The sequence below is a fragment of the Lissotriton vulgaris genome, chromosome 4_1 (assembly GCF_964263255.1).
Source record: "Lissotriton vulgaris chromosome 4_1, aLisVul1.2, whole genome shotgun sequence".
NCBI lineage: Eukaryota > Metazoa > Chordata > Amphibia > Caudata > Salamandridae > Lissotriton > Lissotriton vulgaris.
In genome coordinates, this window is record NC_141691.1 from 1,739,060,346 (window position 1) to 1,739,087,883 (window position 27,538).

A 27,538-nucleotide genomic window follows, 5' to 3' on the forward strand; every position below is an offset into this window, starting at 1 on the left:
GTTCCTGCTGTTGGGGGCCTGTTGCAGGCCCCCAGGGTGTTGGGAGGTGGGAGGTGAACATGGGGGGTGCCTATGGTACCCCCTGCTTTTACATGTACAATGTGGCAGGCACCGCGCGGTGCCCGTCACGTTGTGCATGTAAGAGCACAACATGTATATTTTACAGTGTTGCGGGTGCTGCACCGCCCGCCGCAATGTAAAATATATGGGATGCGCCTGCCAGTGTGGCGGGCGCATCACAATTTGTATGGTGGGACCACCGCACCTATGGCCGGCGGTCCCTTAGACAGCTGCGATGGCGGGCGGGCTTTGTCCACCCGTCATCGTAATCGGCCCCTATGTATGTTTGGAATGCTGGCAGTTGGCCGTGTGCTCACTTGTCGTGGGTCGCTTAACATTATCAAACTTCTCTGTAATACGGTGATTTTGGCTACTGCAGTCCATCGCTTCTAGTTGCTGATAAGTCTATTGGTAAGATCATACATAAATTGTCATTCAGTTACAAAACTCCCTTCTATTGTTTACTTGTAGTGTCGTCTTTTACATTGCCAGTCTTATCTGGGTGGCTAAATACAATAGCTTCTCACCACGATGCCTCTCTTTTATTGTTATTTAATGGGCATGGAATGAATTTCAAGGCAGTGACTTTCTGACAGCTGTGTCTTCAAAATAATCATTGCATCGTCGAGTGTATATTTTCTATTATCAATCAAATGTTGTGTTATTTTTGTAAACGATATTAGGACACAACATTTCTATCAGAACCTTTTTTTTGCTTATGATATCCTGGTACCATACCTTCCTAACAATCTATAGATGCTTACATTTCACAAAGTATAATAATGTATTATAAGATTATTTTCTCTTTCTTTTACAAATTGTATAGCTTTCGTTTGTCCCCAGAGTATAGTACCAGAATATCGTGGTATAAATGTAGTCTGAGAAAAGAATGGTGTTCACAATATCTTTTACAAAAACATGGCTCAGTTGGAGTTCATAATAGAATGTCGATAGCCAATAAGTGATGTTTTTCTGAATGACACTTGGGCCAGAATATATATACAAGACGATATTTTTGTTATGGATATTGTGATATGTTACATTGCAATAGACTTTTCATGTCTGCTCAATGATTATTCCAAACAATAAAAGTGCTGTTTGCTCATCACATCTTTTTCTGCACTCATGGCTTTATGTGAACGTTGACATAGCTGGAGCTTCTTTTCTCTTTGACACGCTTATGCCTTCGAGATGGCTCAGTGAGATAATGTTCACCCCTCTCCATCGCTATGATCTTTAAATCTCTATTTAGGCAAGGCAGACTTTCTAGCATGGTCAATGGAGCACCAAAGACTGAGTTCTGGCGACATCTATTACTTCCTGTGCTCTGAAATGGCAAAATTGCAGTTTGGGCGCTTCTTCAGTTTTCTGAGGGAAAATGGGCGCACAAAGGCAAGTATCACCAAGGCAAGCCATACTGGCGCTAGTTTGGAGGTGACAAGTGAAAATCTTTTTTTTCCACTATTGTTAGAAGTTTGGATTTCGAATGATGCTTTGTTATAGCTGTATTGTCCTTGTCTCTTTTATTGTACGCCAGAGGTCAGTTAATAGCACGAAATCGATGAATCCTCTTTCAAATTATTGCATACTCGGAGTTTTTTTATACAAGACTGGAGTCAGTCAATATTTAGATGTTAACAGTTCACAGCCCAACAACTTTTAACAGTACACAGAATGACCAGAGCGCAGGTCACGCAACAGATGGCATGCGTGTGGTGTGTGCTGTGAACTTCACCATGTGTAAACCGCCCGGTGGGACCAAGGGAAGCTGTTCAAACAAACTGTACTTTTTTAAAACTACGAAAGACCGAAATATTACATTTTAAGAGAAGTATTTCAAAAGAATGTTAATGATTGCCTAGCTGTGTGTCGCACTGTGTGGATTTCCTGTGACTCCCAGGTGTTTGCTATCTTTTGTACAATCTATTTTGGTTTATCTCACAAGCTCCCAACCTTGGACATGATAAGCATCCATGTCTGTAGGTTGTATGTACATATATATAGGCGTGAAACACTTTGTCCAGGACATTGAACGGCGGCGGAACCCCAGACACCAGACATGAAGCTTCTTCTCATTGTGGCCTTCCTGGGAGTAGCAGGTATGTTTCTGTTATACTATTCCCACCTTCAGCATCTCCACAACACTACTGGAGCATCCTGGGATACAGATACAGGGGGGCACCCAACCCTAACAGCACAACCAGAGCTGAGCCCGCCGTCTGGCTCGGCCCTGAGCAAGCCCTCCAGAAATATCTCATAAAAATAACCCAAATGTTGTATGGAAAAGTGTGATGACTGGTTCTAAAATTCAAAAATATTTTGTTGAGTGCATTAGACTGTTACTTTATTGCCTGACATTTATTAAAAGTAATAACATTGAAACGTCAATTTAGAATAACATATAAAAAGTCACCATCCACCCCAAATGCTGTGGTACTGTTGGCACAAATGATCACAACATTGATTCAATGTGTGACATTCGCTACATAATTGCTAAATTGTTTTATTATAAGACATTGATGGGGTTGGGGCACAGGTTTGCCCCCGGTACTGCCTCAGTAGCGAATCCTACTCTCCCCATAAGCACAAACTATAGGCTTTTGGGGCGTTCCCCGGGTCCCTGCGAAGAATGAGAAAGCCTAGATGGATTTCACCTGTGCAAAGCCTCGACACAGGACATAGGAAGCTCCTTTGTTACAGCTTCCGGTTCACCCTGTGAACCCCGTGTAAACACCAGCTCTTCGCATGGTGAAGGGGGCTGATATCGTCTGACACTCGGTGGCACCAAGGGTGTTGGCATATCGGTCTTATGTTATTATAACAGCGTGCCCTAATATTGTGGGCAGATTTTTCGGACAATCACAACATAGACATAGGACTGAAAATTGGCAGCAACCACAAGACAGAAGGATGCAATAACAACAGAAAGACTGCAGAGAGGTCGCACTCATAAAAGCTAGGCCTGATTAAAAAAAAATAATGGATGGGGATTCGGTGGATATGAACTTGTCTTCATTCCAGAAACCATTCACTAGCTAAGGAAAAATACAACCTTAATGTTTATCACATGACACTGCCAGAGGGAACTTGCACTTTGCTGGGACCTAAACAACAGAACTGTGATTTCCACCAAAGATATGACCTCTGCTGACCCTCAAGGTCAGTGCGTTTCTGTTTGTGGCAGCTCCTGTCAGCTCCTCCCTGTGTTTCAAGGGCCTCATGTGTATATACTAGTGCCTTAGCCCCTTGGCTTACCGCCCTAGCCAATAGTAGGCATTTTGACCTCATAGGGAAGGTCACCGGAATGTGAGGGCTTACCAAAGCCCTTTTATCCAAAGATACCCTTCAGCAGCGCTGATGCCCTTAGCCTCACAAATGCAGGGGACCCCAGCAGAGTTACCAATGGAGCTCTTGCAGCCACCTCGAAGCCTTCAGCTGTATTCTCAAGGTTTACCACATAGAGCCTGGTACTGCCCTTAAAAGATTTTTTTTTTTAGCTGAAGCTCTCTCGTGTTTGATTTGGGTCCTTTTATCTACAGAAGTGACCCTTGTGGTCCAGATCTTAAGCTTTGCTCTCCGCAGGAATGAACTGTGCTGCGCATTGGCACCAGTGCTGTTTCCACTGCTGTTAACTTATCATAAATGTCTCTCAAATACTTTTGCAGCTCTTGCAAGGTCTCAAAAACACTGTTCTACCTCAGACAGGCTTGCAAAGTCAAGATCACATGCACCCTTCCTTTGGACATGAATGTATTTGAGGAGGACCTGGGAGTAAAAAAAAAAACTCTCTGTTACTGCAATTTTTGCTCGTGTTCTCCTGAAGAAGCATTAGAAATTGTGGTTCAAAAATACAACAGCTTGGCACCTCCAGGAATCCCGGATGAGCAGTCAAAGTACAAATCATCACTTCCAGAAAGACACAAGATTCTAACCAAAGGCACCTGGTTGGGAGGATTCCACAGTGCACCAGTCCTGCTCTCACCAGCACTGGACTTGCCAGTATCTTACTCTTTTGTTCTTGCTGCAACCCCATGCCCAGCGTCTTAAGCCTCCACCAGCCTCTGACAGTTTGGCGGTCCTTGGAGTCCGTTGCAGGGACCTAGATTGAGTTTCTGTCTTTATTTTCAGGGCTCACATATATGTTTTAAACTTCTGAACCATCCACACACAAGCCAACGCCTCAAGTTCGATTGTGCTGTAATTGGTCTCAGCAACCCGTAGAGTTCAAATGCAAACGCAAATGTGATCTCTTTGCCATTCACACATTGACCAAATATAACACCTACACCTTCAAAACTAGCATTCAACAGCTATTACAATCTTCCCACCAGGAGCATATATTTTTAACTATTTTTAACGGTAGACAAGGCATTATTTACCTCTAAATCCCAATTAAATTTGAATCCCTTTTTTCAATAACGACCTAACAGGCTGCACTATTAGTGTTTGATCAGGAACAAAATGAGTATAATACTCAGAAAGACCCATGAATAAACGAAGTGAGTCCTTATCGAAACCACCCATGCTCCGCCTCAGCTCCACGACTGCCTCGATGCCGCCATCTTGGATGGCGCAGCTCGTGAATGGGCACGGGCCCCACCTCTCCGCGGTCTCCTGTCGTGCAGAGACAACCAGGATCATCGTTCATAGGTGTCACCCGTGCAGTATCTCTTCCCGCAGCACTCTGAGTCCCGCAGCTAGCAAGACTTCATGCTAGGCATCAAACATGGCACTGGCGAGGGAGATGTACCAGAATTCTGTAAGAAAGCGCTTATCATGAGGCACATCAAGCTTTACCCCCTACTTTCCATGTTAAATGGGACTGCTCCGGCTTCTCTGCTCTTCTACTCCCTTCTCTGCTTTCTTTCTTCCTGTCTCCCGCGCTTCTTCTCTCTGTCCTACTTTTATTACCCTTCTTTATCTCTGTCTGTCCCAACTTATTTTTCTTTCCTTTTTCTCATTTTCAGTTTTTCTTTGTGTCTCTTATTATCTTTTCTCATTCCTTTTTTTCTCTCTTCTGAACTCTTATCACTTTCAGTCTTCTTAAGCCGTTTTTAAGGTGACATTCGGTCCTTTTCCTCTGCATTCTCACTTTCTCTTTTTCAGCAAGGAAGCAAATTAAAGTAGAGTCAGTCAGAAAAAAAATGATTCCGTTTTAAAATCATAAAAGTACATAAATAATCCAATCATCAAGTTTGCATGATACAGTTTGATAAAATAAAAATAATCGATTTCTAAGATATCATTAAACACACAATCAAAGCGATAGTCAAAAATAGGAAATACCTTACAAAAAGAAAAGCAAATTAGAGTAAATTTCCAACTGCTTTTGAATATATAAAGATTTCCAGGAGTACTCTGGGGGTTGTGGCTGCGGCATTTTTTTCCTCGAGGAAGCCTTTACATTTTTTGTGACTTCCATTTTCACACGTGCAAATATACAAGTGCCCATTCATTATTGTGAAAATCCAGGACCACGTGCAGATGCACTCACTGACAATTTTGTATTTCTTTATTTTCCAAGTTGAGAAACGTCTTCTCCTACACCCCACCCGTTTTAGGGGAATTCTCTTCCCATTCCTGGACAGAGCACTTCCATTATCTTCCCATCATTTCAATCACAGTATCAAAGGTTGATGCGCGATTTTCTCTTCCAAACTCCTTAGGAGTAGTATTGATATTAATGATAAAATATTGCAACCCTTTCAAGGCCAGGGAAAAATAAAACCTTTGTGAGTCTTGTTAAAGTGCGAGCCTTGCTGGCGGTGAGGAGAATGGCTGCATGGAATCCATGGCTGTGGGATATCACAGCTTTCCTGCTCTTTCCCATTAGCACTCTCTCATCTTCCACTTTAACCCGAGATACCAAGGAGGGATCACCTACTGCTTCTAAATCAATGACAAACAACCTGACCCCCTTGAACTGTCAAGAGCCTATAGTTTCACTGATTCTTAATCATTCCAAGAATCCAGGTTGAGCCAGTGTCATTACCTGTTTGTTGCATATGTGGATGGAAAAAAGAAAAGTAATGGGTCCACTACCTACACTGCAAGTGTCCAGAACCGTGAATAATAATAACATCTTCATCATCGTGATAATTCTATGTAACCCTGCGTCGTGTAAGACGCATGCTTCTCAGACAATGAAATATTTCCAGAGTAATTTTTTTGTGGCATTTTAATGAGCACTCATCACATTGGCCCACATGTATCAATCAATTTTGTGCTTGCAAGCAGCCCGATTTGCAGAATTGGCCCGTTTGCGAATGCAAAAAAGGTTTTTTACATGTATCAAACCCTATTTTGTGATTCAGTAACCTGTTTGCGGATTTGCGATTCGGTATTTGGAGGGGTCGTGTTTAGGGTGTCCCTTCCAAATAGCGTATCGCAGCGTTATCTATGAATGTTTTGTGACTGTGAATGCGAGCGCAAAACATTTGCAATTTACCACCAACTTCAATTTGGTAGTAATTCATTCGCCAATGGGAAGGGGTTCTCAAGAGACCATTTCCCCTTTGAGAATAGTTGTAAACATGTTTTGTAAGAACAGGCAGTAGTTCTTTAACCCCTTCACTGCTGCCGTGATTTTACCACTGTGCGGTAAACAAAAGAACAGGGCGGGGCCTTGACGAACCCCAGCCGTCATCAGCACACGCCCACCGCAGGGCGTGACGGCTGGGGTTCGTCACCAGCATGGGAGGGGTTAAGGAAAACAATCTACATTTGAAAAAAAATTGCTTCATTTAAAAACAAATCACAGACATGTGACCCCAGCAGGCCACCATGCCTGTGATTTTAGCAATTCATAAGGGGTCGAAAATTGCGATGTACCTCATTAACATTAATGAGGTAGGTCGATTTGTGATCCACTAGGAATCGCAAAGTGAAACTCTAAGAGTTTCATACATTTGTAATAGCGATTACCTAATTGCGATTCGCAGAAAATCCCAATTTAGGTCATTGCTAATACAAATGTTGATACATGTGGCCCATTATTTTGATGCTTAATCAAGTATATTGCCTAAGATGATTGTTAAGATCATACTCTCAATTGACCAGACAGGCTCCAGTTAGAGGTAAGTTAAAATGTATTCTTTAAGATCAGGATTACAGAAACCACCAATACAGCTCTCCTCATCAGCAATGGCAACCCCAGATTCTTCGTTTGATGACCTACCTAAAGTTTCATAGGTTGTGACATAGAAGGATTGTCAACTCTGGCTCCCAAAACATGAAAACAAATCATAACTCCTTTCCCCAGAACAAAACACAATAATAAAAATAAAACAAACACATAAAATAAGAACAATTTACAAAGCAAGAATAAAACAAATACAGTAACACATACTTCAATTAGAGAAAATATATACAATATCCTAACCTTATCCTCCCCCAATGTAGTAAGAGTTTCTGAAATGATGGGAAGAGGCTCTTCCTGCAGTAAACACAACATTAAATTACAACAGATTGTCAACTCTGGCTCCCGTAACAGGAAAACAGATCATAACAATGATCTATTTACAAAGGGAAGAGTAGGCCTGGAAATTGTTTCTTGAAATTAAAATATCAAAACCAGCCATAAGCATCTTCATAAAAAGTTAAGAAATTATAGGGTCTTGGAGGCTGCTCAGTCTGTCACGGATTGCTCAAGCTATTTTCAGACAGTGTCTGAGCACAACTCCAGGGTGATTATATTGGAAACGCTGCTGTCTCCCTGTATACATTTTTAATCTGCCTGCCATAAATGTAGAAGAATGAATAGGTCGGAAAAAAACTATCAAGCTGGCCAGTAACAAATTCCATATTATGAAGAAACCAAAAGTTTAAGTCGGCATCAATTGTTTCACTGAGGTGGGCGGATGAATGGTCGGATGTGGGGTTTGTGCCTTTGTGAGTGCATGTGCACACACTTATGTATCAGAATGCCCTGCCACGTGCCGACATGGCTGAAAGTTTTTTTTAATGCACACCCTTGTTGATCTTTCCCCACAGTGCAAGCGTTATACAATTTTGCCAACGTGATTGTCTATTCTGACCAATGTATAAAGTCAATCCTACAGCTTATCAGCATCTGCTAGTAGTAATGTTAAGCATACAGAATTTGTATTTGACCATGTTTAAGGCACAATTAACCTCCACAGAAACGTAATATTTCATTACAGCTCATGCGGCGTGCAGTGCCCTGGCTGATCCCTGTTTCATCTGGCTTTCCTGCATGGCCGTCTGGTGGAATCACGACCTTGCAAACACCCCCACACCCTAAGGAATCCCTAGTATCCCCTGATGCCCATGAGACTTGGGATCATGGCTTATCCTGAAGACGACCTTCCCAGCATGGGAATTCATGGGATTTCCTCATTTGTCAAGGGGGGCTCACACACACCAGGGAAGAAAATCATAACAATTAGCATGATCCTTCAGGATGCAAGGGTGATGGGAGCAGTGTACTCATCCGTTTGGATGACTTTTGCCTCATGTAATGTAACGTTTGCTTTTGTAATTTGTTCACTTGTAATTGTTCTTATGTATCAGTTCTGTTTCTATTCTGAAGCGCTATGACACCTTTGGGTAAAGTGTCTGCGCTATATAAAAACGCATAAATAAATAAATAAATAAAAGAAATAAATACTCAACTTTGTAGTGTAGGGAATAGATGGCTATTATCAGTTCACAACTGGCGGGTTACTCCTCCACCTATCTCCATTCTTCCTCTTAGCAAGGTTACCTGATTTGAACATTGGCAAGTGTTTGGCAAACTGCTGGCAATGCCACAGGCAGAGATGAACACATTTTATGCTAAAGATATTTCAGACAGTTTCAATTAATGATCGTATCTTATTTTCATTATGAACATCACTTTGTTGTCACAATGTTTGCCTGCGCTGATTCACAAATCAGTGTTTCCTGTTTTGCGCAAAATGTTAAAAATCCTAATTGTGATTCTAAATGAATCATAAAACTCTTTTTGCAATACCATTTTCCAAATTACACAAAGGTTTAGTACATTGTAAGAACATTTTACAGTTACAAATCCTGTAATTTTGCCAATTGCAGGGTTTGCGACTCACAATGGTTTGGTCCATTCCTCCACCCGTCCATCCCATCATCCCTCACTTGCATCACTGCATATCTGCATAGAGCATAAAGCCTTACATATGCCCCTCTTAAGTGAGCTGTAATATTACACATTTGAATGAAAACACAATGTAAGTAACTTGTAAATGAAGTTTGATTGTTGTAGTGAACCTGGACAAACTAGATTCCCTTTCCATTCCCTCTTCAGCTGCTTTCCCATTGGAGGATGATAAAATCGTGGGAGGTTACACCTGTACGAAGAACTCCGTCCCATACCAGGTGTCTTTGAATATCGGCTACCATTACTGCGGAGGCTCGCTTATCAACAGCCAATGGGTCCTCTCCGCAGCTCATTGTTACAAATCGTAAGTTGCTTGTGTTTAAAAACTGGCATTTGCCCAATTTATATTGCTTATTCTAAATTCCATATTTTTCTCTAGCAAACATGTGTGACCCTCCCTTAATTTTGAGTAACTGTTGTTTTGTGTCTGATTTCAGCCTTCACATGAAATAATGTATATCTCAAACCTAATGTAAGTGGGTACCGAAGTCCAAAATCAGTAATGCGCATGTGAGAATCATACTGCAGTACGCAACTTATTAAAATCAGATGTTTGAGGCTCTCTATTAATAGTTGGACTAGGAGTCTGTTCCATCAGCATGTCTGAGGTGGTTCTCCATCCACAAAACAGAAAATATCACTCATTCTGAATTTCTGTGGGAATCCCCTCTTTCTGTGCCCGTGGTATGGAATCCAGCACCACTCTTCTAGAGGGGGAGGCTTGGTTGCATAGAAGGCGTCTGTACCTTCCACTGCATATATAAAACCAGAAAAGCGGTATGTGTCCACCTCAGCAGGGCACCACCAAAGACTGTTGACACCAACTTTGAATCACCCGTCTCACTCTGACCGGTAATCATCACCTGGAACTCACAGAACATCAAAGTCCTGCCAGGTGATTTCAAGTGTGGCAGGTGCCTTCCAGGCCCCCTCCAGAGGATGGTCACCCACCATGTTTAAAGAGCCCTGTCTAGCTGGCTCGGGTGTCTGCATTGAAAGCTCATTCTCTGGAGCATTCGATGGCCTTTCATCTCTATTGAATCCGAGCAGCGTCTGTTATAGGGGTATGCTCAGCCTTCTCTTTTGATTTGCAGCAAGAAACCCTGGAGGTTTGTTGCTAAAAAGCAAAAGACTAATTTCCCTGGCGACAGAAGGTTTTTTGATTGTGCATCAATGATATCTGAATAGTTTCCCTCCTAGAACTGCTGTGCTTGGTGAGGCAAGAGCAATGCCAAATGTTGGGGTAGTCCCCCCTCCCACAAACTTTAAATGACCCTTTTAAATGTCAGTCCCTCATCAGGCAGCTGCAGCAGCTCGCCCTTGTGGTCTGTATTACATTTGGCCTGGTCTCTAAGAACCTCTTTCATTCCTTGCTGGAGAATGGAATAGTCCCAGACCAAGAATAAATGAAGTTCTTTGAGGAGGATCACTGTTGAGGAGCTTCCCAGACTTTGTTTACACTGCTGGGGAACCACAAGTAATGGTCGCTCTGACCTAAGGGTGGCTGGAATGAATAATACATATATCACTGCTTGTCCTGACCTCACTCCTCTAATGGGAGTCATTCAGAATGTTTTTCCTCTCTTCTTCCTACATGATCGAGCATAAGGGTATTAATTAGCTCTCACTTGGGGAAACCTTTAATCCAAAAAATGAGCAGTGGTCAGATAGCCTTTCTGTGCAAACCAAAACATGTAGAAATATCATGTGTGGCTAGTTAGACATGTGTGTACCCCTAACTGGCAACCTAAGTTACAAGGACTGCTCCATGTGTGTGTGTGTGTTTGTATTTATATAGCACACTTCTACCCAGAGGTCTCGTAGCACTGTATTCATACCGCTGTGGAACCCTTCCTGGCTTTCCTGTGGAATGTCCACTCCTGGGCACCCCCAAGGTGAAGCCAGGCATCCAAGCACTGCTGGGGCTGTTGTGGAGATTAAGCAAGCTATTGCCCAGAGTGGGACCCATGATTAGACTAAGCACTGAGGCGAGAATTATCAGGTCCGGGGAGATTGAGTCCAAGAGCCGGCGAGGTGGGAATTGAACCCTGGTCCCGGGCCAGACCTTTGCATCAGGGTCTGCCCCTCTAACCATTGAGCCACCGAGGTGAGAATTGAACCCTGGTCCAGGGCCAGACCTTTGCATAAGGGTCTGCCGCTCTAACCATTGAGCCACGCTTCTCCACTATACTTGTGAGGTATCTAAGAGGACATCAAACTCTCACCCTCACAATGTGGTATCTCTTGGTAGCTACCTATGACTCCGGTCAGCCTCTACAAACTTTTACATCTCGAGCCCCCTTCTTTGTTATTAGTAAACTTTATTTCTGCTTTAACCCCTTCGATGCTCATGACGGAACGGTTCCGTCATGAGCATCGGTTGAGCTGTGCTCATGACGGAACCGTTCCGTCATGACCATGCCCGTTTCCATTAGGGTCAGCACCCGGCGGTAAATCGTACCGCACCGATGTCACCATCTTCCCTCACCTCTGCCCCCTAGTTGAGGTCAGCATGAATCCAAGCAAACATCATGAAAGTGATCAGCCTTCTGAGTATTTAGACATACATGTTCTTGCACCTTTCTTCCGCATCTGATGTGGCACACGTGAAGTGTGATGATGTGAACACGTGACTGGGGCCAGTAGAGAGCTGCAGCCCCATCGATAACACACTTGTTGGGGCCCTGTGCACATAAATGAGGATGTGGGTGGCGTGCTACCAAAAGGCTGTTAGAAGGGAAACAACTGCCCAGTTAATGCCAATTAATGTCTGTTTTAGAAAATAGTCCTCTAATAAGGCAATACGTCACTACGTTAGGAAGTGGTTACTCCTTGTGCATAATCGCCTTAAAACAATCCATATTCACAGCGGTGAAGGGGGTGGTGTGATAAGTGGATTATCGATGTTTTTCATTGCCACAGTGAGGGCATGCTTCAGAAAGGGAAATTGGCTATTTGCTGCTGATTGGCTATTAGAATGCAATCGTGAAAAAAATGACCAATTGCTGCTCAATGACTATTAGTGTCTATGTTATAAAACGGTAGTGTACTAGGAGGGCGACAACTGTAAGCACCAGGAGTGTAGGGGGTTCTAAATAGGAAAGGTGTCCCTTGTTTCGTATGTTGATCCACCCGTAGAATGTATTAACGGTGTTCTACCTGTGACCATGGGATATCTTCATCCAGACCGGTTTTATGTCTCTTCAGACGGTACACCCATCTTTCCTCCGTGTTGAGTAGGCTCTGTTGGATGTCCTGTTGAAAGAGCAGATGGATCATAAGCAGCAGCGGTCGGTGTTGGGAGTAGCTGCCGGGCGGTGACGAGGGGGAGGGGCAGGGTGGGGGGTAGTAATCCATGGATTACGGAGGATTACAGGTAAGTAAACATAAAAATAAATAAAACGGATTTCGTTGCGTGCACTGCATCGCATTTGGGGATGCAGTGCACTCAACGAAAGTCGTTTTATTAATTTATATGTTTACTTACCTGTAATCCTCCGTAATCCATAGATTACTACCCCCTCCCCACGTCACCGCCCGGCAGCTACTCCCACCACCGACCGCTACCGGTCATAAGTGGCCACTCTCTCCTTCAAATCCGTTGGCCCTTAGAGCAGGGGCAATGTGACAAATCTATTCCTATCAACAAATAAAGGATAAGACATAGTAAAGGCCATGTAGGAAAAAACGGATGTGTAGTTGTAACAATATGCAAGCTATTTGGGGAAGCTCATATAGAAATAGAAAGCCTTTTAATATATTTTAATGAAAATGTGCGATATCTATGGGACTAAACATGGCAATTCAGAATGATGCTACATATCAATTATTCCCCAAGGTCAAACATCTGTGATTATATCTATAATGTTTTTGTGAGCAAGATCCTCTATCCAGTGCTTAGTGCAGCAAGACACACACATAGATTGTAAACACTGCAACAGCCAAACTTGCTCGAGTCAAGGAGAAGCATGACCTGTAGCGTTAAACACCACCTACCAGGACCTCCCATCATGTGAGCTGGTGCCCTGCTTATGATTCTTCTTCCTGTTTACCTCTGCGTCAAACCCAGTGAAGGACCTACAACTGCTTCTAGGTAGACCTCAGCATATCTTCTTGGCAAAACTCCTTGTTTTTTTCACTGCAGACGTTACAGTGTTAGACTTGGGGACCACAACATTGCAACCAATGAGGGGACCGAACAGTTCATTGATTCCGTGAAGGTCATCAAGCACCCTAGCTACAACTCGAGGAACTTCGACAGCGACATCATGCTCATCAAGCTCTCCAAACCCGCTACTCTCAACGGCTACGTGAAGACCATCGCCCTGCCAACCAGCTGCGCGGCGGCGGGAGCCAGCTGCCTGATTTCAGGCTGGGGTAACACACTCAGTAATGGCGGTAAGTACTCACTGTCAACCTATTTATATTACTGAAATATGTATTATGACAGATAAATTACACAACAGACCTAGAAGATCTTGCAACACTGGACAATAAGCAACGACCTGTAGTAGGATGTCCCTTTATCTCTCTCTGGTACTACAGGATATTGAAAGCGATACGTTGAAAAGCAGTATTTTATGTAAAATGATGTAAAATAATACTGCTAAAACATGCAGAATATCCTGTATCGCTCAGTTGGAAAGACACCAGTTTAGATGCCAGGGTAATTCGATGGAAATGTCCAACACTTCATTTAAATGAGCCAATCATGTATTTACATTGGAAGACTGTCATGAATGACCTGTGCTCATGCATAAGACCCACAATCATTTATTTGAAGTCAGAGGAGGGCAAGTACAGCCAGAAAGCTGGTGAGGGCTGGAGGCCTTGACATCCTTGTGAAACTTCAAGTAATCAGCTGGCCGTGATCGCGAGCTCAGCCTCCTCTTCAGTGGCTGATACCGTTGCAGTCATACTGAAGAATGAATGCATGAGTGATGGCATTAAACACCTCAATGTACCACAGAAGAGGATTCTAGAGGCTCTAATGTGTTATTTGTCAAGCCCTGTGTTAGACATTTCAAACAATGGTATAGGTTCCTGACTGAAGAGCCAACCAGCTTAATGCTCAAAATAAAACTTACAAATAAAACATTTGAACATAAAATAAATAAAGAAGTACTTTGTGTTTGGAACAAGTTCATAGTAAGGATAATAGGCATTGTGGGATACTTCCGTCTGAAAATTCATGAATCTTGCTTAGTGATATTTATTTTATGCATTTATTCTCAGTTGTATATAGTTTGAAAGAATCGTGTTGTTCCATCTTATCACATCGTTGCTTATACATTCTTAGAGGGTTGGATTTAATGAAGGAACTTTCTACCGGTGGGTTTAGTTTGGCTAGGAGCTGGGTGTCCAGCAAGCACTGATAGCATTAAAGGGATCATCCTTCTGTGCATGAGGCAGCTGAACAGGAGACTTACTGTGGTGTAGAATCCTGCCGTTTTTCTCATTTTCCGCAGTTGTAAATTTAGGGTTAAAGGTGGATTGGAGTATTTCAAGAGGGAAGTTCAAGGGGGATACTGTGCAAAATGTACTGAATATCCACAAAAGTGTTGCAGATAGCTTGTCACTTTGAAAATACACACAAAGCTATTTGTAATAAAAGCAGAAATAAGCTCTTTTTCCACTGTGGGAGAGAGGAAGGAACATCCCATATACAAGGGGGTGTAGACTATAGACTTTTTACAGAGAAACTTTTGCACTTAAGAAGAAAGAAATTAAACCTGCAACTGCATGTTTAGACCAGATTAACTCATGCGAATTGTCCACCTAGTGGAGAATCCACATGAATAAATGTTGCCCAGAAGCAGTACTGCTGGTATGCTTGATGAATCCCCTAAACGTTGGAAAGCTACTCATAAACATAGGAGGCTTGAATTTACAAATGTGTATAGACATGCTTTTGCAGGCCACACACCCTCTGAATGGGAGCACAGGCTCCCACAGAGCAGTTTACATCCTCTGTGGCCTCTTCAGTGAGGTGCAGCTTTAATCCTGATGCTCAGTGATAATGGGATGCACGTTTCAGCATACCAATCTCACTTAATGGGTCGTACTCAGGAGAAAACAAGGGTGATGGGTGGAATGATTGAAAAGGTCTCAGCCACTGGCAGTCGCAAGGGCAGCCTTTCAACCCATCATACTTTGCCACTCTAGACAAGGACCAGCATTATCCCAATCAGCATTGGTTCTGCGCCAATGGGAACAGCTGAACCTAAACTGCAGCACCAGATCTCATCTGAGTGGGAATTTAAGCAGCCCAGAGCAGTTTACGCCATGTAGTGCTCTTCAGACAGGGCAACTTGAATGCTATATTTCAGCAAGTATGGGAACCACACTGGAGTGATACCCGTCTCACTGAGAGAGCAAACGTGTCAGTCGAGTGCTTGAATTCATGTCAGCAACTGGGAATTGCTCTGATCTATATTCCAGACCATTACATTTTTCTCCAAGTGCCACTCCAGGCAGAGAACATTTTGAAATAACTAGCCGTCAGCCTGGTCCAATTGGAATAGTCAGGTCTAAACCTCCAAGACACATCCCCGCTGAATGGGAACCAAAGTAAACCCAGACTGGCTTCAGAATCGGTGGGTGGACTCCATCAATGAGGCGAAGCTTCAGTCGTATGACACAGTGAGCACTGAGCCTCTGTCTGGGCACACCCGTTCCACGTGGGGTAACTAGCTAGAAAAAAATCAAAGTGACTGGAGGAATGCCTAAATTAATGTCACTATTGGGTACAAAATCTGTTGCTAGATCCGGACAAAGATTGAACATTATTTACTATTTTAGCTGGGAGAAACCCATCCAGAAGGTTATTTGCATGGCTCATACTATCAAAATTATCTATATATCAGCTTGCCAGAAGTAACATTTACCTGCTTATTTTTCAGTTAACAACCCAAATCAACTTCAGTGCCTGAAAGCACCAATTTTGACTTCAACCCAGTGCAGCAAATCGTATCCAGGACAAATCACCAACAACATGATCTGCGTCGGATACATCGAGGGCGGCAAAGACTCCTGCCAGGTATTGAAGGCTACTTGAAGTCATAGATTTTTAATATTTTCAATGACCTTATTACACTTGCATTGAGCACCAGTCAAATATAGGCCAATTCACAAATACTTTTTTTTTTTTTTTTTTTTTTTTTTGGGTGCAAGACGTTTATTTAGTACTGTTAAGTATACACAGCATACTGCCACAACCCGGAGGCCGGCTGCTATAGCACATCTCATAAATCACGAATAAAAACAATGGTCAGAAGTCAATCCCGCGTTGTAGAGCTGCATATAAATACAATGTCGACGTTAACAGTACATGTATAGGTAGCATATACATGCGTCTTACTTTTGTCGGTTTTTGGTGAAGATAAGAACAGTTAAAAAGAACAAAACAACATCGCAAGCATGTGCACCACAGACAAGCATAGGTTGGGAGGGGGGGAACAGCACTTCATGGCGACCATGTGGCCCATGGACATGTACGGTATATGGATGAGTGGAAAAAATTCCAGGGACAAGTCAAGGGGGATAAAGTGCATAGTGCAATCGCAAGTCACATTTAGCTGCAGATAGTCCCACAACAGTTCATCACGCCCTCCCCCCTACGCCTAGAACATCACTATAGCTCACAATTCATCTTCACTCGATGCTTCAGTGATCAGGTAGCATTGCAGCGGGGCCCAGATATCAGTCGGCCTGGATGAGAGCGGCAGTAACTCCGCATAAGTGTGAAGTTGTTCCTGACAATACACCAGGTCCCGTATCCATTCCTTAAATTTGGGCGCCCTCCCCCTGCCCCATCTACAGGCCACCCTCCGCTTGGCCAGCAACAAGGCTAACGCGACATATTTGCGGTGAGCCGCCTGCAGGGGTTCTACACAGCCCAAGAGCGCCATCTCAGGAGTCGGCATCACCGTAACATTTATCATTGTAGAGAGGGCCTGAAATACCTGATCCCAGTACTGACGTACACTGGCACAGTCCCAAGCAAGATGTAAGAAGTCAGCCCCAGGGGTCCCACACCGGTCGCAATTATCATTTTCTCGCAGACCGAATCTGCGTAAGCGAGCCGGGGTATAGTACAATCTATGCACAAATTTGTAGTGGATGATTCTATACCTGCTGCTGGATGAGATACGTTCTGTCTGTAATAAGCTAAATTCCCATTGTTTATCGGTGAGGGGAGTAGGCAGTTCCTGATCCCATTTCGCCTTGGCAGGAAGCGTGGTGTAGTCAATGTGGGTTCGAATTGATCTGTACAGCGTGGACACTAGTTTATACGGATTCTCTAACTGTAGTATGTGTTGCAGGGGTAGTAGGACTGGTGGCTCGCGCGGAAAATCAGGTGTAAGGGCTTGCAGCCCATGCCGCAGGCGCATGTAGTAAAACACCTCCAGTGAGGTAGGGTGTATTGTACCAAACAAGTGATCTCTGGTGCGGAACTCGCCATTGTGATACAGATCCCCCCACGTGTGTACATGGATTTTAGATAGTAAACGCCGGAAGCCAGTTTCCTGCAGTAGCAGCAATTGCGGGTGATACGCTAGGGGCATACATGGAGCGTAGAGGAACTGCAGTCCCAGTGAGGCACAAATGCGCAACCAGGCCGTGGTAGTGCTAGACAAAGTGTTCGGGGTCTTATCCCTCCCTTCCACAACGGCATACAGAGCTCCCTCTACAGGCGTGGGGTGCACTAGCCAGTGTTCCGCAGCCAGTTGCGGCATGTATCTCGGTTGCCTCACCCAGAAGTAAGCATAGTGCGCCTGGGCCGCCCTGAAGTATAGCTCAAAATCAGGTACACCGAACCCCCCTCGCACATATGGCCGTGTCAGAACCTCCCATTTGAGCCTAGCCTGCCTCCCACCCCACACCAATTTAAGCATTTCAGTTCTAAGCCTTTTGAAGAAGTACGCACCAGGGTGAAATGGTATGTTGAGGAACAGGTATAGCAGCTGCGGAAGCACAATCATTTTAATCAAGGAAGCCCTGACTGCCATCGACAGGGGAAGCGTCACCCTCCTCGAAACCTGGTCTTCGATCCTACTAATGGCAGTGCCATAGTTCGCTCTCATAAGTGCTTCCCGGTCCCTCTCGATATGAACACCAAGGTACTTAAAGTCGCCGTCAGTCCAAGTGAGCGGATATTCCAATGGGAAGGCCTGTGTAGCCGCCGTGAGGGGGAAGATGCACGATTTGGCCCAGTTTATCTGCACTCCCGAGAGGGTCCCGAACCTAATGAATTCCCTAAGTAAGGGGTGTAGGTTGTCCCGAGGGTGTCGGACATACAGCGTGATATCATCTGCGTACATGGATATGAGTATTTGTCGCTGGAAGCAACGCAACGCACTATCCTTATAGTGTTGCCTCAGTTTAGCAGCCAGGGGTTCCGTGGCAATTGCAAAAAGCAGGGGGGATAAGGGGCACCCCTGCCTCGTCCCTCTAGAGACCTCAAATTCTGGGGAGAGCTGCCCATTAACAAGGACTTTGGCCGCGGGTCGTGTGTATAGCAGTTTTATCCAGGAAATGAAGATGGCCGGGAATCCCATGCGATTCAGTACCCCAAAGACGTAATCCCACTCTAGGGAGTCAAATGCCTTGGTGGCATCTAAAAAGATGGCCGCCATGGGCAGATCTTCATGTACAGAGTCGTATACAGAAAAAAATGTGCGGAGGTTGTGGGACGTAGCCCTCCCTGGAACAAAGCCCGCCTGATCCGGGAGGATCAGGTTTGGCAGCAGCAAACTAATTCGAGTGGCAATAAGTTTAGCAAGTATTTTCACATCACACGTCAACAAAGAGAGGGGTCTATACGAGTCACAGTGTGACGCAGGCTTCCCGGGCTTGAGTAGAGAGATGATCAGCACAGTTCTCATGGATGCGGGGAGATGCCCCACCTCCAAAGCGTCCTCATAGACCTCCCTCAGTACCGGGGCCATGAATTCAATGTATGTTTTGTAAAATTCGATAGGGATGCCATCTAGTCCTGTGGCCTTGCCCGACTGCATACTCATGATCGCCTCCTTGACCTCGTCAAGCTCAAACGGGGCTCTTAAAAAGGCCCGCTGAGCGTCGCTCAACCACCCAAGCGCGACATCCGCGAGGTAGTCGTCCAAAGGTGGGCCCCCTATTCCCCTAGAGGTGTACAGGGTATTGTAATGGCCCACAAACTCGTTAAGTATTTGCGTGGAGTCTCGGAGCAGCAGCCCTTCGGCAGTTTCCAGCTCCAGGATAACAGTAGGTGCCCTCAAAAGCCGGACCGTAGCAGCCAACACTTTCCCAGGCCTTTCACCTTCTCCATATTTCCGCGCCACCCAGTATTTATGTCTAAATTTCGCCTTACGCGCTGCTTCTTCTGAGTACTCATAACTAAACCTCTGATTTCTGCCAGCGTGTCACTAGTGGGGTGTGTTCGGAGGGCCTCCTCCGCCTGACCCAGTCTTGCTTCCAGTGCCTTCAAACGAGTCAGGATCGCTTTAAGCACCCCCGAGCCCCTCGCAATGCAGAAACCCCTCAGTGTGACCTTGAATGCATCCCAGATAGTCTCCACTGCATCCACAGATCCCTTATTTCTTTTAAAGAAATCTAAGCATTCCTCGCGCAGTGTCTCTCTAAATTCCTCATCCAACAGCATTGCAGCCTGCATGCGCCACGCGGTAACAGGGGGGCCCAGCTCAGCCCCACGCATGGCGACCAGTACCGGGGCATGATCCGAATATGTCCTGGGGAGGTGTCGTGCACATGTGACAGTGGCATAAAGGTGTGTAGTCAGAAAAAAATAATCAAGCCTGGCCCAAGACCTAGCCTGCGCCGTGAAATGCGTCCCCTCCCCTTTCGGCCCGCAGTGTGCACGCCAAGCATCCACTAGGTGATTCTCCTCCAAAATGGCGCGCAATACCTCCCGCCCCTTCGTGTAGTGGTGCGGGGCCGGGTGTGAGCGATCCAGGGTCGGGTTCACTGTAACATTGAAGTCCCCCCCCCATATGATGTGCTGCGACCCCGCTTCTAGTATAGCAGCCCAGAGTGTTTCGAAGTATTGCGGGTCATCCACATTAGGGCCATAACAACATGCAAGGGTTACTGTCACATGGCCTAATCTACCCCACATCAGGCAATACCTCCCTTGTACATCCGCTTTCATGCCAGCCATATGGAAGGGAGTTGATTTTTTAACCAGTATTGCAGCACCACGGGCATAGGAGGAATACGAGGAGAACGCAGCACTTGAAGCCCATCTGCTACCAAAGGCTTGTGTCCTGTGGGGTGCAAAGTGGGTTTCCTGCAGAAATGCTATGTGCACATTATGTCTATCCAAATAACCCAGAACGTGCCGTCTCTTCCGATGATCCCCCAAACCCCGTACATTCCAAGTAAGAACATTCAAACAAGTGTCCCCCATCCCAAGAGTTTACTATATAAAAGAACAGTCAATATGAACCAACAGTGCGTACAGTCAGTAGTATCAGCGGCCCATATCAGCCCCGGCCACCACAAACAGCGGTCCCCGAACCCTCTCTTCATATCAACAACAGTGGACCAGCCCACCCCCGTACGGGTAGAAGGTCGATGAGGTAAAGGTGCACATGCTCGACAATAAAACAAAAACTTAAACCCAGTGCAAACCCAGGTATTTAACACTAGAAATCGCAACTTTCGTCTTTCATCAATCAGGCCTCCGCGCCTAGCCGTCCATGCGGCAATCCATTTTCCCCGTCTCGTGCAGCGACACCCAGAAAGAGGAGTTGGCAATCGCATTACTATGACTTGGGGCCACAGGCCCAACTCGTGGACAGTGAAATCCATGGACCAGACCAGCACGAACTGACCCCTTGCAGAACTCCCCCCCTCCCCCTCCCACTGAAGCTCCCCCAACTCGCCAGTACCCGGTGCCCACCCCCCTCCCCGATCAAACCCGCAACAACACAACAGTAAAAGTGCATTTAGCAAGTCCAGTGGGGTACACCCATTCGGGGTCTTAGAGGTGCACAGTCGTCCACCCCCGCCATTCCTCACCGCAGTTACCACCATTCTTACCGTCCTTGTCCGGGCGAGTGAGAGAGCGTGGGGGGGTGGGAGCCTGGCATGCTACAGGGCCTGCAGCACCACCCAGCCCGACACTTCTGAGGGCCATGTCAGGAGCAACAATCCAAGAAAGTAGTCCAAATAAATCAGCAAGAAGAAAGCGAGCAACTCAGTTCATTCCGCTCCAGAATCATGTCCGCCATCCGCCTGTGCAGCTCTTTTGTCTCTTTTCGGCAGGGTCTTGATGTAATCCTCGACTTGCTGCGGGTTCAAGAAAAAGTGTTGCGTGCCCTGGTGGGTCACGCGTAGCTTGGCAGGATAAAGCAGTGCATAGTCGATGTTCAACCCTCTCAGCTTCCTTTTCACGGCTAAAAATTTCCTGCGTTGTTCCTGGACAACTGGAGTAAAGTCCGGGTAGATGGAGAAGGACACTCCCTCATAATTGAGATTTTGATTCGTTCTTGCCGCTTTCAATGCTGCATCTCGATCACGGTAATTGAGCAGCCGTGCTATGATGGGCCTCGGTGGAGTGCCCGGTTGGGGTTGAGGTCCAAGGGAGCGATGGGCCCGCTCCACTATAAACTGTTTGGAGAGGGCCTCCTCTCCCACTGTGGCCATGAGCAAACGTTCAACATAAAGCTCCATCCGCCCCGTGTTTGTGGATTCCGGAATTCCCGTAATCCGGACGTTGTTCCGCCTGCTCCTCGCCTCCAATTCTTCGTTCTTGGCGGCTATCACCCGCAATACGTTGTCCATGCGAGATAGTCGCGTGGCCTGCGATGTCGTGGCATCCTCCGTTTCAGATAGGCGGCGCTCGGCTTCCGTCAACCGTTCTTCGTGGACATCCATTTTTTGAATGATGCCGTCCATCCGAGCGGAGAGTCGGTCTACCTTGTCCACCACCGTGGCGAATCCCTGCCGCATCTCCTGTAGCATTGTTGCAATCTCAGGGATCAGGGGGGCTACCTCCGCCGCCGGACTCCTCGGCTGCGTACTATCTCCCGTCTGTTTAGTCCCCTTTTTTTGCGTTGCCGGTTCAAATTGCAGCTTGGGCTGCCGCGTATCTGGTTTCCCCATGCCAGGCAAGCAACAATCGCACCGCGGTTCCAAGCCGCTCTGTTAGGGAGCACACGAGCGGGCAGCCACGGCGATGGACTGAGTCCAACGTCTAGTGTTCAAGTGATGTCCGGTTCAATGCAGTTGCACCACAGAATGTCTTAAACACAGAGAGCAATCCGCTGAGGCAGGATCCCACAGCCAGGGTCGAAGGGCTTAGGTCCGCGTGGTGGAGGTGCGCAAGGCGCAGTGCGGCCTACACACCACGTGTCAGTCCTGGGCGTTGCGTGAGTTCCAATGCCGCCGCCAGCGAGGTCTCAGCTCGCGGTCTCTCCCGCTCCAAACTGACCTCGGTCTAACTCCGTCACCGTAGGTCGTAGGATCACCAAACTCACACAGAGTGTGCAGCAGAGATATATCAATCTCCCAGATCGTTTTCGGGCGGGTGGTCGCAGTTTTAAAGGATGAAGAGAAGGATAGGAATGCCAGGCAGCCGGAGCCACACTAGAGTGCGGCCATTCAGCTCGTGCGCCCTCTAGCGCCCCCGCCAATTCACAAATACTTGTTTTTGTTTGTAAAGTTGGAAATCTACTCAACTCTTAAAAGAAAGTCTATGATGAGTACATTTCGGATTTTTTTTTTCGGGATAGCCTAACCTTTCCCTAACCTTTTCGCTTGTATTTTATATGACCACCCGTATAAGGCACCCATATTTCACCCCTATTGCCAAACTTACTACTGCGAGAAATGTTCCCATACTTGCATATTTTCTTTAGTACTAAATTCCAATTTACGCTTATCCGAAGGACGAGGGCACAGCAGAAGACACTGAATTGTCTGTATGTAATGTTAATTTGAAGACATTCTTTAAATATAGCTTTGCCTTAGACATATTAACAGAATTCTGAAACAGTACTCTGAAGAATTGTGTGCCCAAACACCAATTCAAAGTGCAGGTGTTTTCACCCTCTTTCCACTCCCTGGGCCCCTTCGGTGTTACAGAGTGGGACACAAACCCTTCTGTAATATTAATCACCCCAGTGCAAAACGTGCGTCTGTGTGATCTAAAGGGGGTTGCTTTATTTGCAACGGGGCGTTGCTCAATGCAAATGAAGGAACACTTTGCACTTGCACAAGAGCCATATTAAACTTTCAAGTGTGTCCCCAAAATGCCACTTGAAAAGGTCCCCCACGCCGTTGCTTCTTGCAGGATAGTGCACTCACATACGGAACTCACATTTTGTGAGAGGCTGCATCCTCTGCACAATGAGGCGGGGGTCTGCTACTTGTAGTAAAGAATGAGGCTCTGTCCTTCACTTCGACTGACACCTCCCACCATACTGTCGGGCTCATATGTCACATTCTACAGTAGTAAGGCTCAATACTTCAGAAAGTGTAGATACACTGTTCCTCACTTAAGGCCTGATTCACAAAGGGTAGGCGGAAAAGGTGCAGTTTTTCTCTAAGATAGCAATGTCTACATTAGAAGAACATTTTCTGACATTTATGGCATTTAAAAGGGGCTTGCTTCACCGAGATTTGGCTGTGAATAGGTGTGACATTGCTACAGTACTCCTGGTTTATTCCTGACTTCCGGCAGGAGTATGCCAGGGTAATTCAATAGTAAGTCGCTGTAAACACTTTGTGAATTGAGGTAAACATTTCCAGGAGTATTTTGGGGGTGATCATTTGTAATGATCTTTCGATGAAGCCCCAGATCAATGCGGTGGTCTCCTCTAGCTTCTTTCATTTGCGGAAAATCCGTAAAATTGCCCGCTTTCTCACCACAGAGGCCCTCACCCTGACCTTACTGGCTTTGGTAATCTCCAGAATAGATTATGCCAACTCTCTCTATGTTGGTACCCCTGCCTGCCAGCTGAATCGATTGCAGCTGGTTCAGAACCAGGCTGCTCGGCTAATCTTCCGCCAGCCTAGGCATCAGCATGTTCGCCCCCTGTTAAAGACACTTCACTGGCTCCCTGTAGCCGAGCGCTGCAATTTTAAATTAGGTGGCACCATTTTCAAGGCCCTGGCCGGCCTTGGCCCGTCATTCATCTCCTCTTTACTTCACCAGTATGCTCCTCCCCGCTACCTCCGTTCTTCTCATCTGGCCTTACTCAAGACACCTGTCTTCAAACGCAAGAAACACGGAGGGCTTAGATTCTCGTTTCTTGCTCCATCTTTCTGGAATGCCCTCCCCTTAGAATGCAGGCTCACTACTTCCTATGCTCACTTTAGATCTGTTCTTAAAACCCATCTGTTCCGTAGAGCACACAACTAGGTCTTCCTCTCTTCTCTCTTTCGCTCTGATAGTTCCATCTCTGTCTCCTTTTTGCTCACAGCGCCAAGAAACCGTTAGGTGTTAGTTGCGCTTTACAAGAACCTTTAAATTACATTATTACAGGAAAATTGCAACAATTATAGTTTTTTTCAGGAAAAACTAATTTGCGTAAAATATACCTATTTAAAATTGCAAATAGGTAGGAAAGTTTACTTGCCGAAATTAGACTCAAGCGTGCACAGACGTAGGGGGTTGGGGGTGTTTATCTCCTTTTGCAAGGAGGACGGACCTCCCAGGAGCACCCCTAACCCCGTCCCTACCCTTGTTTATGGGGGAGACACCATAAAGGAGCAATCCCCATATTTGGAAACCTAATTGTTTATGGTAATGTCAAGCTTTTGTCTTTTTCTGTGTATTAGGTTTGTGGTTTTGTCCTCAGAAGTACATTTAAATGTGCCTTAGACCTTCAAATAGTTTTGTGAATCGGGCCTGGAATTTAATATATTTATAATTAACATTAATATTATAGGAGCTGGAACGAGGTCTTTGTTGGCAACTATAGTATTTAAAAATGCTTTTAAATATATGGTGTTTTTATGTTTGCGGGTGAAAGTATGTTTGTATGAATGAGACAGTGTGGATATGTGTGAGCATGTGTCTCTTTGTAAGTGTGAGCATGTGTGTGTGAGTGAAAGTGAGTGAGTGAGGGTCAGTGACCGGAAGTGAATGAGAATGGATAGGACTGAGTGTCAGCAAGTGAGCAGGAGTGAGTTAAGAGTAAGAGAGTCTGCAAGTGAGTGAGAGTGGGTAAGTGAGAATGAATGAGTGAGAATGAGTGTGAGATACTGTTAAAGAGTGTGAGAGAGAATGAGTGTGAGTGGCAATGGCTGAGAGTGACAGGGCATGAATCTAACTATGAGTGAGAAAGAGTGGGTCAAAGTGAGTGAAAATATGTGAAATTAGTGCGTGTATGAGTGAAAGCAGGTAGTGTGAGTGAGTTCAAAATGATTAGTGAGTCAGTGTGAGAATGTGGGAGGGCGAGTGTGAATGAGTGAGCGAAAATGCTTTTATTGGCATATTAGAGGTAATTCTTAAGATATGGGGCACCTGTGCAAAAATGCTGGTGCTAGCATACTTGAGAAAATTCTTGGCATGGGGCCACCCATGGAAAAATGTTGGTGTCACATTAGAAGTAATTATTGCCAAACAAGAGGACAAGTGTGGTATACAGGAGAGGATAAACATGACAAGCTCACCCACAGGTGAACCAGCACAAAGACAGAGCTGAACTGGAAAAAAAAATTGTAGGGCCAATAACTCAGCAGTGAGGTGTTCCCCACAGAAGCTAGCAGTGAGGAGTTCCCCACAGAACCTAGCAGTGAGGAGTTCCCCACAGAACCTAGCAGTGAGGTGTTCCCCACAGAACCTAGCAGTGAGGAGTTCCCCACAGAGCCTAGCAGTGAGGTGTTCCCCACAGAAGCTAGGGAGTAACGTGTTCGCAACAGAACCTAGCAGTGAGGTGTTCCCCACAGACCTAGCAGTGAGGAGTTCCCCACCGAACCTAGCAGTGAGGAGTTCCCCACAGAACCTAGCAGTGAGGTGTTCCCCACAGAACCTAGCAGTGAGGAGTTCCCCACAGAACCTAGCAGTGAGGTGTTCCCCACAGAACCTAGCAGTGAGGAGTTCCCCACAGAACCTAGCAGTGAGGTGTTCCCCACAGACCTAGCAGTGAGGAGTTCCCCACCGAACCTAGCAGTGAGGTGTTCCCCACAGAACCTAGCAGTGAGGTGTTCCCCACAGAACCTAGGGAGTAAAGTGTTCGCAACAGAACCTAGCAGTGAGGAGTTCCCCACAGAACCTAGCAGTGACGTGTTTCCCACAGAACCTAGCAGCGAGGTGTTCCCCGATGTGAGGTGTTGCCCACAGAACCTAGCAGCGAGGTGTTCTCCACAGAACCTAGCATCGAGGTGTTCCCCACAGAACCTAGTAATGAGGTGTTCCCCACAGAACCTAGCAGCGAGGTGTTCCCCGATGTGAGGTGTTGCCCACAGAACCTAGCAGCTAGGTGTTGCCCACAGAACCTAGCAGCGAGGTGTTCCCCACAGACCTAGCAGTGAGGAGTTCCCCACAGAACCTACCACAGAAGCTAGCAGCGAGGTGTTCCCCTCAGAACCTAGCAGTGAGGTGTTGCCCACAGAACCTAGCATCGAAAGGTTCCCCACTGCTCCTAATTCCATTTCAGCAGTAAACTCATGCATTCAGCGAATCAGGGTTGCATTTTTTAAATGCTATTCTAATGTTATTGCAGTGACTTAGCAGTGAAAGATTCGTGCTCCTGAAGTACTGGAGATCTACAAATACAGTTTCTCAGTTTTCTATGCTTTATAAAATCTAAGATAAGTATTCAGGGATTTAATATGGTTTTATTTTCTACCCCTCAGGGTGATTCTGGTGGCCCAGTTGTCTGTGATGGTCAGCTTCAAGGTGTTGTCTCATGGGGGAAGGGCTGCGCTCAGAGAAACTATCCTGGAGTCTACACCAAAGTCTGCAACTATAATACCTGGATCAAAAACACCATAGCCGCTAACTGATGGGACTGCTTATTCCTAAATATTGTGCATCTATCGAGCTTGTTATCCACTGGCACGATGTGTTAGAAGGAAATAACAAAATTGTTAGAAGGAAAAATAAGTGAGATAATAAATAACAGTGTTGCCAGGCCAGTATCAATGTTCTGCCTTTAAGTATTAAATAAATACATGGTATAAAATATATATGTGTCAATCCTATGCCAGATGTTACATATAACCATTGTGAAATATTTCTCGAACTGTTGACATGAAAGGTGAAATATGTATGTACTCTCGGAGTATGCAACTGAAAGTTCAAATATAGCCATGGGCACCCGGGAATTTCAGAATACAAACCCCTTTTCGTTGTTTTACAAAAACGCTGACACATAGACATATTTA

The 27,538-nt window shown here is 45.6% G+C and overlaps 1 protein-coding gene across 1 annotated transcript; it reads left to right on the forward strand.

The window, feature by feature from the left end:
* The first annotated feature begins 2,074 nt into the window (after positions 1–2,074).
* Positions 2,075–27,338, forward strand: LOC147724482 (trypsin-like). The gene is made up of 5 exons (XM_086967022.1): positions 2,075–2,159; positions 9,344–9,500; positions 13,341–13,594; positions 16,099–16,235; positions 27,008–27,338. The coding sequence occupies exons 1-5, from the start codon at positions 2,120–2,122 to the stop codon at positions 27,155–27,157; spliced, it is 738 nt and encodes a 245-aa protein (XP_086823148.1). The 5' UTR covers positions 2,075–2,119; the 3' UTR covers positions 27,158–27,338.
* The last annotated feature ends 200 nt before the right edge of the window (positions 27,339–27,538 follow it).